The sequence below is a fragment of the Ochotona princeps genome, chromosome 3, assembly GCF_030435755.1.
Source record: "Ochotona princeps isolate mOchPri1 chromosome 3, mOchPri1.hap1, whole genome shotgun sequence".
Taxonomy (NCBI): domain Eukaryota; kingdom Metazoa; phylum Chordata; class Mammalia; order Lagomorpha; family Ochotonidae; genus Ochotona; species Ochotona princeps.
The window spans coordinates 115,007,774-115,024,589 of NC_080834.1; the positions used below are offsets into that span (position 1 = coordinate 115,007,774).

A 16,816-nucleotide genomic window follows, 5' to 3' on the forward strand; every position below is an offset into this window, starting at 1 on the left:
TCCTTATTAATCTACAGAATCTTTACCGATAACAGAACGCTTCCCCTTGGAATGGCCTTTCCCTGTCCCTTCTATTCTAGTGTCTTGCGTTACATTTGAGTATACTTGTTATGCTGTAAGGCTCTTATGGATATCAACAGTTTTTCAGAGCCATTTTTATTCAGCTTTTATGTCCACAACCCAGAGCCAAAACCTAGGACCTTTCAGGTAGCAGGTGCTCAATAAATGTGCGTGTAATCCAGTTAAATCAATATTTCCAGGACTACTCTGACAAATCCAATTAGAGGAAATTATTGTTCCCAGCCTGCAACCTAATTACAGTAAATTTGTAACAGTTTTCCTTCTACTCAGTGGACATTTTTGCTTTGTTTTTTTATAATCTTTATAGGATTTGGGGCAACTGATTTTTCCTATTCAGTTTCTGTATTGGAAAAGTCAGTTTTAAAACAAAGGATTGTTACAGTTGTTATTTTAAGCCATTGTGGCTATTATTTATTTTCTTTCCCCTCCTACTACCAAAAAAATTATTTCTTAGAATAGTTTGATGTATAGAAAATTTGAGCACAAAGTATAGAATCCTCCCTCTTTTTTTTCTGCATTCTCCCTTCTGCCCTCACAGTTTCTGCTAATTAGCATCTTACAGTAGTAACGGTCATATCATAAGGATTGAACCAGTATTAGTCTGTTCTTATAAACTACCACTGTTTATTTTTTCAGATTCCCTTAGTTTTTACTCTAATTTTCTTTTTCTCTTCAAAGATCTCATTCATCCCAGATACTACATTAAATTTTCAAAGCTGCTCAGACGACTCCTGGCTATGACAATTTCTGAGACTTGATTAAATTTTTATTAACTTGGCGAGTTTGAGGACTCCTGAGTAGATATGTTAAAGATACCCCTCTATTGGAACCTTTCTGACATTATTCTCATGATTGCAATAGATTTATAGGGACCCCAGAGGAAACTTGATGTTTGATCATATTATGTCGAGAATACATCCTGTTAACAGGTGCTATGACTGACTGACTGACTGGCCAAGGTAGTATTGAAGTTTTCCACTGTGAAGTGACTCTTCTCTGCCTCTCCTCCTTCCTGTGCCATAGTCCTTGCACGAAAGCCACTAGGTATGGCTCACACGTAAGGCCCTGGGAGTCATAGTCCCCTCGTTTCAGGTTGGGATAACTATGTAATTTATTTGGAATTCTTCTCCACAGGAGATTTGGCTCTTTTTCATTTGCTAATTTATTCAATCTTTACATCAGCATAGAGTCATAGATATTTATTTTGGACTTCCTGTTATGATCCAGTGAGGGAGCTTCCATTCCAAATCTTCATGAAAACTGAATTAAATGAGAAGTTTATTCTGGTACAAACATTCTTTAAATCAGTACATGGGAGGAGTCATCCAAAAAGTTCATGGAAAAGGCATGTTATAAAAACTGTGCACGGGTTTCCAAATCTTTTTGCTTTAAGATGAAGTTGCCTTTTGATTCTACTTTTCTGCAAACATCTTGAGGTCCCCTCACTAGTCTAATTTTGTTGGTCAGATTCTTCTGTCTTTGACCATGAAGGGCTCTTCTAGTTCCCCTCTACACCCCTCTGTGTGTATACATGCATCCATATGTGAGCATTGGAACATGTCCTAAATTTCTGACACTGTGTATATATGTGTGTGTGTGTGTATGTATATGTATGTGTGTGTGTGTATATATATATATATATATATTTCATGTATTTTCTGTACCAATCTTGAAATCAATCATTTCTCTCAGGAGCCCTGATTCTTTTAATTGGAGGGTGATGGTAGAGACCAATGCATGAGTGCTTACTGTGCTCATTGCTACTGCAGTGTCATTTCTTTGAGTCTCTTTCCATTGATAATGCAAGGAAGTACACACACATATTACCCCATGCATGTATGTATATTAGCAAATAGATGTGTAGTCACCTGTATCTGTTAAGCTAAATGTGAGTTAATACTGACATCTTGGGACTAGCGCAGTGGCTCAACAAGCTAATCTTCCACCTGCAAGCCCCAGTTCATACCCCAGGTGCTTCACTTCCAATCTAGCTACATGGTTGTGGCCTGAGAAAGCAATGAAGAACGGACCAGGTCTTTGGGCCCATGCACCCACAAGGGAGACCCAGAAGAGGCTCTTGGCTCCAAGGCGTTGGATCAGCTCAGTAGGATCTCTTTGGGAAATGAACCAGCAGATGGAAAATCTTTCTCCCCGTGTCTTTCCTTCTGTCTGTGAGTCTCCCTTTCAAGTAAAAGTAAATAAATCTTAAAAAAAAAACACATATCACCAATTCTAATCCATTACCATATAGATCATTCTTTTCAAGTAATACAATTTTTAAGATTTTATTTATTTTTGTTAAAAAAGAAGAGCTACGGGAGATTGCCTATTGCTGATCCATTCCCTGAACAGCTGTAATGGTTGCAATGGCAGGAGTCAAGAGGTCTGAAGCCAGGACACAGGAGTGTCCTCCAGGTCTCCCATGAGGGTCCCAGGGCCCAAGGGCTTGGGATGTACTCTGGTACTTTCCCATGCCATAAGCAGGGAGTTGGATAAGTAGTGGAGCAGCTGAGACTCAAACCCGCATCCCTATGGGATGCCGACACCACAGGTGGGGGCCCAGCCTGCTAAATGCCCTTGCAGGCCCCTTATGGATCACTCTAAATACTTCCCCTTGCTTATCTGTAGATTGTAACACTATCAGTGAGAAAGCTGGTTCTCATCATGCATTACCATTTGCTTAAATTACTCACTTCCAGTTTACATGCATAAAAACATTGAAATTATGAACTGTGTACCTCCCTGTGCCTTTTGTCTTATAAACTTTGCTGTTGTCCAGGATTATTTAGCCAGTCACTTTCCTTCCATTCTTTTCACTGGAGTTGCACATACATTTGCAATAACTAAATTCTCACTGTTGACTTTTTTTCCTGAGATTATCCAGCCTCTTCACTGATTTTCTTCCTAGGTTTTAAAATTTTTATTGAATTTGTACACATTTAAGTTGTACACTGTGTTTTTATCCAAATATGCAATGTGTGCTTTTTCTCCCAGCTTATTGAAGTATCCAGTTTTACACTTACAGATGATTTTTGGGGTGCAATGAAAGCACTTAAGTTCTACACTCAATAAATTTTAATTGTGCTATAATATAGTATTAACTCTATTTGGAAATCAAATGAACATAGTGGTTAAAAACTAGGACCTTTTCTATTTCTGCCATTTTGAGCATCAAATTCTTTTAAACGGTGATGGGTACTACTGGTTTTTTGTTTTGTTTCAAAGCCTTGAAAGAGCGTGCGGCCCAATATGCAGTGTTGTAGCTTCTAGAGTTTGGTGTGGGTTGTACATGAATTCTGAAATATTTTCTCTTTTCACCGATTTTTGTAAATTTGTAGATGCTGCTGTACCACAATGTGTTGTGGCATATCCCAATATATTTTTGTTATTTATTAACTATCAAAATTATTTTTGGTACATCCTAGGGAACTCAGTGCCAAAAATATATTTGACATTGTAAAACAGCAAAATTTAACATTAGTTGTTAAGGACTTTTTCTGTAATTGTTTTATTTTTTATGATGATTGTATGGTTGATCAGGGTGGGAAGGATTGAGGTTTAGGTAAAGTGGGTGAAGTTATTGTTTCCAAATTTGCTATTTCTTCTTCTTGTTTCTGGGGAAGGGGTGTCTTAAGGACATTTTTAGCATGCTAATAAGTGTCCTCAGAACTGGTCAGAACAGATGTACTTTGACAATAAGCTTGAATGAAATCTCTACCAGAGACATTAAATAACATCTTTGACCCAATGTACCCTGAATGATTTCATAAACACTTAGAAGGTACTCCCTACACAACATGTCCAATGCTTGGCCCTGAAGACGCCATTGCTCATGAGATATACTGCAGAGAGACAGAGAGCTTAGAGTCCCTGGACCACAGTTTGGAAGATGTTAGCCCAAGGATTTTAGAAAATGGAAAAGAACCTTCCAGGGAGACAAGACCAACTAAGTCACTAGAGTTCTCTTAGTATCATGAGAATAGGAAACTATTATAAATTCCATGCTGAAAGAGGTGAAAGCAGAGTGCAGGATTTGTTTTGTTTTGTTTTGTTTTGTTTTAAAGCAAAAACAAAACAAAACCAGGTAGAGATTGGCAAGGACCAGATCATGGAGAGGCCATAGAAAGGAGCTTGCAGTTTGTCCTGTGGCTGGTGGAAAACTGCAGAAGGTTGAAAGCAGATGAAAAGATGTAGTCAGATTTGTGTTTTGGAGAGTTCATCTTCCTAACTACAAGGCAGAGATAAAAGCAGAAGGAAACTGGAGATGGGGTGACCAACAAGACTGTGGATCAGGTGACACGGGACGCAGACCTACTGCGACAAGCAGAGAGAGCATCGCAGACATGTTCGGGAGGCAGAAGGGACAGGAGCTAGGATGAGGACGAGGAATAAGAGAAAAGAGCCCAGGATAAACACAGAGCTTCTAGAATGAATAAACTGTTGACCTGTAATGTCTTACTCAGATCATCAGTGCAGAAGGAAGTGAGGTCCATTTAAGAAGGAAGATGATTTCAGCTGAGATGGCTATTTGAAGGGAGGAAAACTGGCCATCTAGGTGGGAATAGCTAAGACACAGCAGGATACTTTGCTGCAAAAACAGATTGCAGATTCATTTAGGATTATTCTGCAAATAAGTGATGATAATAAAGGTCATGAACAAGAGGATCACAAGAGGTGAAGCAGAGTCAAGAAGAATCCTGGGGCCCACTTGTCCTTCAGAAGAACAGATAAAGAAATCGAGCGGTCACAGAAAAAAACTGGGAAAAGCTTATCTCACTAAAGCCAGGGGAGGAGGAGGAGCAAAGAGAAGTGATCCACAGTGTACTGACAACAAGACAACTTCTCTGATCTAAAAATGTTCTGCAACTGGGAGGCAGTGGGATGCCTCAGGTCAGGGGTTCCTGTGAGCTATGTTGGAGACATTGAGTTCTCGGCTCCTGGCTTTTTCTCTGCTCATCCAGACGGTTGGAGGCATTTGGGGAGTGAATCAGCAGGTGGAAACTTAACTTCCTTTCACTTCTTCCCCATTTCTCAAATGAATGAAAAATGCATGATAAAAAATTAAATTCTGCAATCCTCCAAATGTGAACGGTGTGCTCTGCTTTGGCTTTTAAAAAGAAACATGTGAAGAGGACATTTGTAGCATGCAGAAATTCGTGGGAATTTTGTATATCAAAAGATATCTGACAACATTATAGAAAATGTTGGCTGTTTCTATAAAGTAGACATTCTAGAAAATTTCTTGGACTACATTTCCATTTCTGGATTCACCCTCATCCGTCTGTCTTTCTGTTCAGGGTGAATATCTCTCAACTTCTTTGAAAATCTCCTCTGCCCCTGAAATATTATAGACGGGTTGAATAGTTTGTTAAGTTCTTAGACTCTGATGGCATCTAAGAGGCCAGAGATGGTTTTTAAATATGTGAGAAACAAAATACTCAAATGAATGAAATGATCACAGCACCCATAAAAGGAATTAACCCTTAAAACCTTTCTGTTTAAAAACAACTTGGAAAAGAGGCAGGGAGTGGGTTGTTGCTTTGAAACAGCTGCAGCCCATATTGGAACTTCTTGGTTCAAGCCCTGCCTTGCTGCCTTGCTTCTGACTCAGCACAGGGAGGAACAGGTGATGGTCCAAGGCTTTGGGACCCTTGACTTGTCGGAGACCCAGGCTCCCGTTTTCACCTTAACTTCACATAGCCATGTCTCTTGTCACCATCTGAGGAGTGAACCAGCAGATGGCAAGATCTCTGCCTATCTCTGTCTGCCTTTCAAACAAATGAGAAGATAAATTAGGAAAACAGTAACTGTGGAATTGAAAATCAAAATCCTCCTTCTAAGAAATCATGCAGTTCCAAGCAGAGTCTGCCTATGCTGCATCGCCTGCCTGCTCATCCAAGGCCGAGATGTTCTATGTTGTGTAAATGAGAGCCCTCACATTTCTGCCAGCCATCCCTTATTCAGCCATGGTGCTGTGCTCTGTGCAGCAGCACACACAGGGGCATCAGTATATGCTGTCGATAAGCTTGTAGGCATCCTGTTTACATTCTGCTATTATATCTATTTTAAAAATCAGAAGTTGCAGAATTACAGAGTTACAGAGAAAGAAAAAGATACACACAGAGAGATTTTATTGTCTCCTGGTTCACACCCCAAATGCCTCAAGAACTGGGACTGGCTCAGATCCAAGCTAAGAGCCAGAAACTCCATGACAGCCCATCTACATTGAGAACATTAGTAGGGAATTGAATCAGAAGCGGAGCAGCTGGAACTGGAATTGGAATCCATATATGGGATGCCTATGTCCCAGGCAGCAGCTAAGCTACTACTGTGTCACAATGCCAGCCCCATGTCATTGTATCTTAAACACAATAGGGAGGAAAAATTGGAAATAAATGTACTGCAATGTGGAATGGTTGTAGAGTTTTTTTTTAAAATGCTGACTATTGTCCGAGTTAAATGGGATGCATCAGTAAAGCAGAAGGTTCTTAATTGAGAATCTTTATAAAAATATAAAATCCATTTTATGTAATGATTATTTGTTCACTGCTATTGCCGAGTATTGGGTACATGTTGGGTATGTAATGCTGAGCGACGATTCTAGACAAGGCGTCTGTGCTCACATACATAAGAGAAATGGAGAACGTTAAAGAGAATTGGAAGATAAAAATCAGCAATTATGAAGCAAACTACTAAGGAGAAAGGAGGGATCCCCTAAGATGAGATCAGGGCAATGGGAGAGAACTGGCCGAGAGGCAGGTTGCAAAGAGGTTCCCAGGCAGAAGGAAGAACATGTAGAAAAGCCTGAGTGTCTGTGGTCCCAGAAGGTGGTAGAGTGGGAGAGCATGCACAGCCTGGGAGGCTCCGTGTTCATGACAGCATCTTCCCCGTGGAGGTCAGGAAAACTGACTTCACTCTGGCTGCAGGACAAAGAATGTGATGTGAGATGTCTGTCCAGGCATCAGGACACTAAAATTCATAAATAGGTGGGCTATTTGGCCTAGCAGTTAAGATACTGTCTTACGGAATACCTGAATTTGACCTTTGGGCCCAGCTCCTGACATCTGCTTCCTACTATACAGTCCCTGGAATACAGTGCTTATGACTTAATTGAATCACTGTCACCGTATGGGACAAGTGGCTTGAGTTCTTGGTTCTGGTTCAGCTCAGCCTGATCCTGATCATTGTGGATATCTAAGGATGGAGCCACGAGCTGGGAACTGTGTCTCTGTCTCTCTCTGCCTCTCAAGTAAAAATTTAATTCATGGAGTATATTTAAGGTCACATAAACATACTTCACATGATCAATGTTATGTATAATGTACCACAATGAAAACGGCTAATGTGGGCAGTAATCAGGTATTCCCTAAGCATTCAATTGCTGTAAATATTGTTCCCTCCACATTTCAGACCAACAGGCGCTCTGGGGAGCAACGAGCAGTACAACGTGGGAATGGTCGGGACACACGGGCTGGAGACTTCTCATGCGGATACCTTCAGCAGCAGTATTTCAAGAGAAGGAACCCTGATGATCAGAGAGGTGAGTTGGTATCAAAACTGTAGAGGAAGTACATTTCTTAAGCAGTTTGGTATTAGAAGGTATTCATAGCATGGAGCATGAAGGGAACCTATATGGTCGAGTCATTTTAGTTGCCCACTGCCCTCTTTCCTGCAACTTTCTGCGCTTTTACAATACAACTAAATTACATGGACCCAAACTCTTCAGTGGGAACTATGCAAGTTAGAATACAGAATTTGAGCCTGAGGCTATGCAACTGGCAAACCCAGATGTTTCCTGCAATAGGAAAACAGAAGTGATCAGTCTGTGAATACCATGTCATTTGTTATGCCTGCTCTCTCCATGGTTTTGTCTTGGAGGATTCCATTGTATACCATATTTATTAGTTCCAAGAGATAGTGATGTTTCCTTGTCATTTTATCTAAATTAGCTATGAAGACCATCTCACTGTTTTTACCGAAGGTACTAAGAAATATACACATCAGTTTTAAAGTGTCCCTTCACCCTCTGTTTTTGTTGTTGTTGTTATGTTTTTTAACTCTAGAAACATCCTTTCATTTGTTGGGAGACACACATTCCTTTCCTCTGTCTTCCCAGCACCCAGTGACTCCCTATTTTATCTAATAGGTCCCTGAAAAGTCTCCCATCATTTTTACTTTATCCTAATCATGGAAGTTTGAGAATAATCCTTCATTTACTTGGACGAAAAATTAACTGTTTGACTTCTCCTTGCATTTATCTCTTATAAAATTTCATAAACAATCATATTAAATAGATCAATAAATGTAAGTTTTCATTCCATAACAGTTAATGATCTTATTTTACATTGTCCTTAGGATTGACATTCTTTGGCCTCTCACCACTGCCAGCTCTTTCCTCTGACACATACACCATCTGTAACTCTCCTTCAATCAGCAGAGTTGGGAAGCACTAAGAATGCCCTGCGCTCCAAAAGGGCAGAGGGTATTTCATTTTTGTAAGGAAGAGGAGAAGCATAGTTTTGAAATGAATGAGGTAATAGGTGGCAGTGGAGGGAGGTAAGAAAACTATTCACAAAGCAACCTGGTAGGAGTCTATCGTTTGACCTTGTCAAATCTTTCAAGCAGGCTTTGAAGCTCCTTACACCTGGAATGAAAAGTGGACTTGGCTAGTAAAATTGACCTTGTGTGTTTCTGGTGTCTACATTTCCCAAATCCATACGCTTATGGATAACTTCAGCATAGCATGGAGGGTTTCTATAGTTTTTTGCTTGGGAAAACCAGAGGGACAATGTTCTGGAGTGAGTTGCCCTCTGATTCTGAAACAAAAGGACTCCAGTTTCCTACATGAGTTAAAATGTTCTCGGGTTTTTATAATAGATTCTGTAGCTCCAAGCAGACATTTGGAGACACATTTTCTTTTCTATTTTCAACCGTAACAGAATGGCTGAAGTTGCTAAAACATCCCCTGTTCTATGACTATAATCAAACACTTTGAAAAGCAGCAGCCATTAATTTCACACAGAATTTGATCTATTGAGGACTCCAAAGCCTTTTTCAATTTCAAAATTCTGCCCTTCCCCAAAAAATGAGTTTTTAAAATAACAAATTGTATCCACCAGGGTTTACCAGAAAAACACGATATACACTTATGTATATATCTGTATTATGAAGAAATGGTGCTGAGTTTAGGAAGGTCAGGAGGTCTAGTGGTCTGCCACCTGCAGGGTTGCTGGTTGTATAGATGCCATCTGAAGGTTTGTGGAGAGTTGGCATGTCCCAGCTCAAAATGGGAGACAGGAAAAAGAGAGGGGAGCAAATTCCTCCTCCCCTGATTTTTTCTATTCAAGCCTTCAAAGAACTGGTTGATGTCTCACTGCTTAGTGCATCAATTCCAATGCCAATCCCATCCAAATATGCTTAATCTGGGCACTCCATTTCCTAGTCAAACTGATGCAATAATAACCATCATAAAACCTTGAGTAGAAATGCAATAGAACTACATGTATTGGAAAAGAGGAACATAGGTTAAAATATAACCTGACAAATAAGAAGTAGTAAGATTAGTTTATTGTTGCATACCATTAATTCAGTGTCCCAACATGAGCATCCATGTAGGTGGGGAAGGAGAATAACTCATTCAACTGATCATCCATTTGTTGGAAACTTTATTCTCCCTCCCCCACCTACTGCCTGTTTTCCAGCCATTAAATCCCTGTAGGTGTGGCTCAGCCTGGTCTTTCTCCTCAAAGCCTCTTCAGAGCTCCACGGACCTCTGTTCATCACACCCCTCTGGTGTCAGCTGGGATCTCACCAATGCATGTCCATCTTACTGAGCCATAAGACTAGCTTGCCATCATGAAGGCTCTTTTTGGTTACAAGTAATATAAAGAACCTGCCTACAATGCATGCCTGTCCTACTGCACTAACAGATACAGAATGTTTAAAATGGAAGCTATATTCATTTCACATACTTTGTTATTCATGGTGACCTTGTTTTTATTGCCTACCTCACAAAGCATCTTAATTCCTTACTAAGAGATTCAACATTACTGGTAGAGGATAAATGTGAATACATTTTTAAAAATCTCTTACATCATTTCAGTGTTTTAGAACTCATGTTAGAACGGATTAATCATTGTTTTGACCCGTGAATGCTAAAGGGCCTGTGAATTGAGTAATGTTGTCTCTTCGTTCTCTTAGAAGCACTTGTATGTGGGTTATTAGTATTAATTTCATGTTACTGCTTCTTATCAGCAATGTTTTAGGCTGTGCATAGGCTTGCTTCATTGTAACATGGCATTAGGATCTGTTATCCAATTCATTAATATCATATACTCCCCAACACATACACACACTATGGAAGAGAAGCTTGGAAGTGTGAGTTCCACTCAGCTCCCACACCTTGTGGTGACCCTGTCTCGTACACTATATGTGACAGAAGACCCCTACACCATATGTGACAAAGCCCAGAGCCATTCCATGGATGAAATATGAGTACAGAGACTTGGTCTTGTTTTCATAGGTTCCCCTCATCCATACCCATATGACGACCTTTTAGGTCCCTTTCTGATGTCCCCTATGTGTTACGTCCTCTTAGACATCTGGAGAGAAGAAGCGATCTGGCCACAGTGACAGCAATGGCTTTGCTGGCCACATCAACCTCCCAGACCTGGTGCAGCAGAGCCATTCACCAGCGGGGACACCAACGGACGGCCTGGGCCGTGTGTCTGCCCATCCCCAGGAGATGGACACGGGAACTGAAGTAAGTGCCGTGTGATGGCCCTGCAGTGCTATTCTGCTCCACGGTTCTAAAATCTCACTCTCTTCAATAATGAGGTCTTGCCAAGCCCCGTGAAACATACATTGTTAGTTTCTACTATGTTCGTGAAGCTGTGCTGAGTATATGTGAACAAAGAAATCATGAAAGCAGAGCTGTAGAAATCTCTGTCATATCATCCGGACCCAAATCTGTTGTTTTTTTTTTAAGATTTTTTTTATTATTATTGGAAAGCCGGATATACAGAGAGGAGGAGAGACAGAGAGGAAGATCTTCCATCCGATGTTTCACTCCCCAAGTGAGCCGCAACGGGCCAGTACGCGCCAATCTGATGCCGGGACCAGGAACCTCTTCCGGGTCTCCCACGCGGGTGCAGTGTCCCAAAGCTTTGGGCCGTCCTCGACTGCTTTCTCAGGCCACAAGCAGGGAGCTGGATGGGAAGCGGAGCTGCCGGGACTAGAACCGGCGCCCATATGGGATCCCGGTGCGTTCAAGCTGAGGACTTTAGCCGCTAGGCCACGCCGCCAGGCCCCAAATCTGTTTTTATAGATGGGAATACTACACTCAGAGAGGTCCAGTGACTTGCCTGAAGCATACTGCTGTTTGTTCATAGAGCTCAGGCCAGAACTGGGACCTCCTGTCTTCCAGGACAGTGACAGAAACCTAAGGGTTGAGCAATTTCAAAGCCAACAGTGAAGGTTCATATTTAAATGAAGTTAATGACACTATGTTTGACTTGAATGAAGGGAGGTTTGAATGATTTCCTTAAACTCATTTACAGTATTCATAGATAGGTTCTTGAAGTGTTCAAGCTGCTCAGCTCCAAGCGGTGTGAGAAGGAGAAACAAGGACAGTCGTAGGAGAAAGCCTAAATCAGCTCAGTATGTTAAGCAGTGCCCCTAAACATTTTTGACTGAGATGCTGCGTGAGTTCACATGAGTTAAATGCAACCTGTACTCCAAAATGTGATATCCTCACTAGCTAATTCAGCCCTACTAATGCACAGTGGCTATAGAGTAACCAGTACCAGGAGGGGCTGGGAAGAGGTGCCCTGCTTTGACTCAGTGGTTCGTGTATGCCCAGTGAAGACTCTGTGATCAGTCTGAAGCCCAGCAAACACTGTTAGATTGTTTGCTGCTGCCGTGTCTGTGGATCTGTTCAGCTCGGTCCTCTTGCTTATTACCAGTACGGCATGGGGAGCAGCACCAAAGCCTCCTTCACGCCCTTTGTGGACCCCCGAGTGTACCAGACATCTCCCACTGATGAAGATGAAGAGGATGAGGAATCTTCAGCTGCAGGTAAGCCAGGAGGCCCCAGTGCTGTACAAACAGCTTGCTTTTTTTTTTCTTTTGGAAAAGAAAATGGAAATTAATTTTCCACTAAATTTCCTTAATATGGAAATTAATCATCAATTCATTAGGTAAGCCATTTACTTCTTGGTCCTTATCTTAACAGGGAAGGCTTCTATGGTTACATTTTATGTAATTCGTGAAGCAAATCTTTGCTTCCTTTTCTTTTTTTTTCTGCTTTGCTTTGGCTAGGAAGCCAGAGGTATCCGAGAACTTTAGGAAAAGCTGTTCTTCAGCGACCTATGGACTCACCACCTATTTCCCAAAAACAGTTTCTGGGTACAAGCCTATGCACACAGTAGATGCCTAATAATTGTGTGTTGTGTTGAGTCTGAGGTGTGTGCTTCCCATCACAAAAGTCTGGCTCATTGAGAGGACAGTCTCGCTTTCTAGAATTCTGCAACTAACTAATCTTCAAAGTCAGCTCAGGCCGGTTTCTTAATTGATGTGGGATTATGAAAAGCAAGTATTTCTTGTGTTTATTACAAGACGTTGTGATGGTCTATTGAATTTTTGATGTAATATTAAAAATCCTAAACATGCGAAGTAACGTTTATAAGCCTGGCTTGTCAGTAGATACAATACTGCTTCTATGAATGGCTTGCAGTTTATGCTACTAGAGATAATTGAAAAGGAAACGTAGCCTCGGAGTGTCTGTGCCTTCACTGTTAACACACACTAAACAAGGTGGAGTCACAGTGTTCTGATGCCGCTGCTCCATGTCTTCATCACTTGTCTTGTAAGATGCCACTGATGTCTCTGATTCTTTTTCTTGAAGCTCTGTTTACTAGTGAACTTCTTAGGCAAGAACAGGCCAAACTCAATGAAGCACGGAAGATCTCAGTGGTGAATGTAAACCCAACCAACATTCGGCCTCATAGCGACACACCAGAAATCAGAAAATACAAGAAGCGATTCAACTCGGAAATACTTTGTGCAGCTCTGTGGGGTATGTTGGTATTTACTACTTAGTAATGAATTGACCCTCAACCATGAGAAGCTTGTGAATGTTACCTGGTTGGATCATAGATATTACAGACTTCATCTCAGAGCTCTATGACCTCAGAGAGGCTGAAGGCGATTGTATACATAGAGCTGATACCTCAAGATCCAGGATGACAAAGTCAATGACAGTTTTATGGCAGTAGAATAAGCTGCCACTTAACATGTGTATCCAGGCACTGTGTGCTATATCCCACATTGCGTCTCTGTGGTCCATATAATTCCTGCGTTGGGAATCCTGACCATGCCATCATTGCATAGCTGAAAATCCAGCCAAGTGCATTGTAGTGAGTTGCTCAAGACTGTGTCACTGGCAGTGAAAAGAAAAAGAAAAAGAAAAGGAAAAAGAAAAAGAAATTTGAAGTAAGGACAAATAGTGCACCATCCCTCACAGTTCAAAGCTTTGACCTGCAGTTCTTATGGAAAAGACCTACAAGTTTTAGCTGACTTCAAATTTAACACAGATGTAATGTAATTTTATCCAAGCTCCGTGTTACTGCTGATACAATGGACAGATCAGGAGGTGTGTGGCCCATCCATGTCCATTGAAAATGCTAGTGCTGGATTGGGCTACATAATTCTCAAAAGCCAAAAGCATAAGGGGTTAGAGGGGAGAGTACAAGCCTAGGAGGCTATTAGATGAGAGGTTCTGCTCTAGAGAGGAGACAGAAGAGAACAATGCAGCCATTTAATATTGGAAGGCTTGGTATGTGAACCAAAGAGTAGACATCTACCTTGCTCAAGTCAGGGAGTTTAGAGAGCTACATGTTCATGAATATAGTCAGCTGTAACCCTGTCAGTGTATGAACACATGCGTTGGAGTGATAGCTGATTAACTTCCCTAGAGGTTAATTGTAGGATTAAATGTCTCAAGGGCAAGACCATCTACCTACCAGAAATTTTGTAAAAGGAATTACTGCATGGAAAAGAGGATAAGTTATATCTAGATACCTGCAAAATATCTCAAAGTCTATATTTCTATGACTCCTAGACTATTAACAGTTTCTCTTGGACTATTTATCATTCTGTAGGAAAAACAGAGCAAAACCTTGATGATATGGCATACAGAATACCTAAATTTTGGTATGAGAAGGATGAAGGGCTTTTCTTCCAACTTGTTATGGAAATAGAAATTAGAAACCCTATCCTGAAGGTTACTAGGGTGGAACTCACTGCTTCAGTAGGTGTGAGGATAGATGTTGGAAAGAAATGGGTTTCTTAGGGAAAGCCAAGAAAGAGGTGGTTGTCATAGCAAAGAGATAGAGGCATGGGTGTAGTTGAGGCTCCTTTCAACAAGGAGTCTCCATACAGGCTAATAAACAACTGGATGTGATGAAGGCTTCTACCACTTTACAAAAAAAAAAAAAAAAAAAAAAAAAAACCAGTAATGTCGTTACCAGAGGGTCTGTGACTTGATTCCCTTGACAGAACTTCTACATTCCCTACGACAGCACCTACTCACCCACTAAGCAATATTGACAAGACACAGTTTCTTATGTTTATGAGTAACACAGAGCCAGAGGGCTAAAGCTATTCAAAGTCAATCTTGTGTAACTTATTTGTAGGTGTAAACCTGCTAGTGGGGACTGAAAATGGCCTGATGCTCTTGGACCGAAGTGGGCAAGGCAAAGTCTACAATCTGATCAACCGGAGGCGCTTTCAGCAGATGGATGTGCTAGAAGGACTGAATGTCCTTGTGACAATATCAGGTATGTTGCCAGGAGGACTGAAATCTCTAGTCTGCACAGGTGGGCAAAGTGATCACCTCATTTCTGAAGAAACAGTACACTCGATGCTTGCAAACTGAAAAACAACACGGTAAGTTACAGCAGTACGGCTGGAGTGGGATCTCTGGGGTTTCTGACTTCCCAAGAGAAGTCTCACTTCTGCAGCAAAGCTGAGTTAGGCAGAAACCTCTCACAAAGGCTACTTATTTGTAGGCCTTTGTCGGGATTCAGCAACAAACCTTTTAAGATATCTCCACTTCAGTTATTACCAGCTGAAGACTATCAAAATCTAAGTCTCTGAGAGGAAAATGTAGTTAAGCAGAAATTCATTTGGACTCTGTTGCTTGTAGTGCAAGAACTTCCCTTGCTCACATCATTCCTGACTTTTTGACAAGTGCAGCTGACCTATTGGATGATTAGGTTTATGAAGAAAACTGGATAATAATGAGCATCATAGCACTGAAGCATGCTATAATCTTCTTTCTGGTTCCTAAAAGCAGCATTAGAAAATAAATATGGATGGAGCAGGCATTTGGCACGGTAATTAAACCATCACTTGGGACACTCAAATCCCATATTAGAGTACTTGGGGACAAATCCTGGTTCCATCCCAATTTTTCTTACTGCCAATGCATACCCTGGTAGGCAACAGTAACAGATCAAGTAGTTGGTTCTTAATACTCAGGAGAGCCTGAACTGAGTTCTTGGCTCCTGGCTTTGGCCTGGTGCAGCCTTACCGTTGTGGGCATTTGGGAAATAAGCTGACAGATGAAACTCACTTGCACATATGCATTCTCCCTCATTAATTTAAAAAAATAGACAAGGATGAAGTCTTTATTTTATTACTCTATTGTGAAAAGAGAAACCTGGAGGAGTCTGTGTCACTAAAGGCTTCTTGCTCTCTGGTGGTCTTCAATGGTCTGAGGGTATTCTCTTATTGCATCCACTATGAACCATCTCTACTCCTATATTTTAGAACCTCCTGGAGAGATAAGAAGATCCAGGCCACAGTCTAGGCCAGGGTCAGACCCGGAGTCGTACCCAGGTATCAACAGGTTTCATAGCTCCAGATGTGTCCATTGTACAGCCAAGTTTGAGAACGTGGCTCTGTACTTGGCCACTGTTTCCCAAGGAGACAACACGGGTTGAACTCTGAAGAAAGTTTTAACTCTTTAAGGAGCCAGCTGTACTTCTGTTGGAAGAAAATATCTTCCCTTATTCCTGTAATTCCCTCTTTCTTTTAATTTTGCATTTTCAGCTCTTTTTATCCTCCCCAAATAAAAGCTAACTAGGTAATTTCTTCTTGTATTATTGGAGTTCAGTTCTTGTGTAGTCACCTGTCTGCCCATCACCTACCAAAAGTGTAGTCTACCAGAAAATGTGGTCTTGATTATCTTGTGACAGTCTCCCCTTCTTCATGGTGAAACCATTTCTATTTCCACCTCTCCTGAGGCACAGATAGGGAAAGGAGAAAACAAATACAAGCAAAAGATTTTTGAACCACCCTGGCTTTCCTGCCCACTAGGGAGCTATGAATATTCTGGACCTCTGGCTGTGAAAACTAACAGTGACACATTGACCATCTTCATTTACATTCTGAATGTAGTCCTATTACATCTAGTGTGCAGTGCCTTAACAAATTTTCTTCTGGCGTACATCACATCCCTAAAATATAAAACATCTCTAAAGCTGGAGAGATCAAAGGACATTAACTTTGTAAAATATAAAACCGACAGACTAACATTACTTGTCACTGAAAAAGAGCTACCCCAAAGGGCATTTTCTTCGCTGGGGCTCAAACAGTCTAGTGAAGTATAGCAGCCTTTGTTCCACGTATATTATTCAGTATTATCTTGATGCTTTCTTATCCCCCTATGTCT

At 41.1% G+C, this 16,816-nt stretch overlaps 1 protein-coding gene across 7 annotated transcripts in view; it reads left to right on the forward strand.

The window, feature by feature from the left end:
• Window positions 1-16,816, forward strand: part of TNIK (TRAF2 and NCK interacting kinase) — a 397,078-nt gene that overhangs the window by 367,205 nt on the left and 13,057 nt on the right. For 4 of the 7 annotated variants that reach the window (XM_004591298.3, XM_004591300.3, XM_004591299.3 and 1 more), the window contains 5 exons: window positions 7,492-7,621; window positions 10,679-10,843; window positions 12,045-12,156; window positions 12,986-13,156; window positions 14,775-14,918. In XM_004591298.3, coding sequence (XP_004591355.1) covers window positions 7,492-7,621; window positions 10,679-10,843; window positions 12,045-12,156; window positions 12,986-13,156; window positions 14,775-14,918 — 722 coding nt within the window. Of the gene's footprint in view, window positions 1-7,491; window positions 7,622-10,678; window positions 10,844-12,044; window positions 12,157-12,399; window positions 12,487-12,985; window positions 13,157-14,774; window positions 14,919-16,816 lie in introns of all 7 variants that reach the window. The other 3 variants (XM_058661109.1, XM_058661110.1, XM_058661113.1) reach the window with 1 other exon arrangement.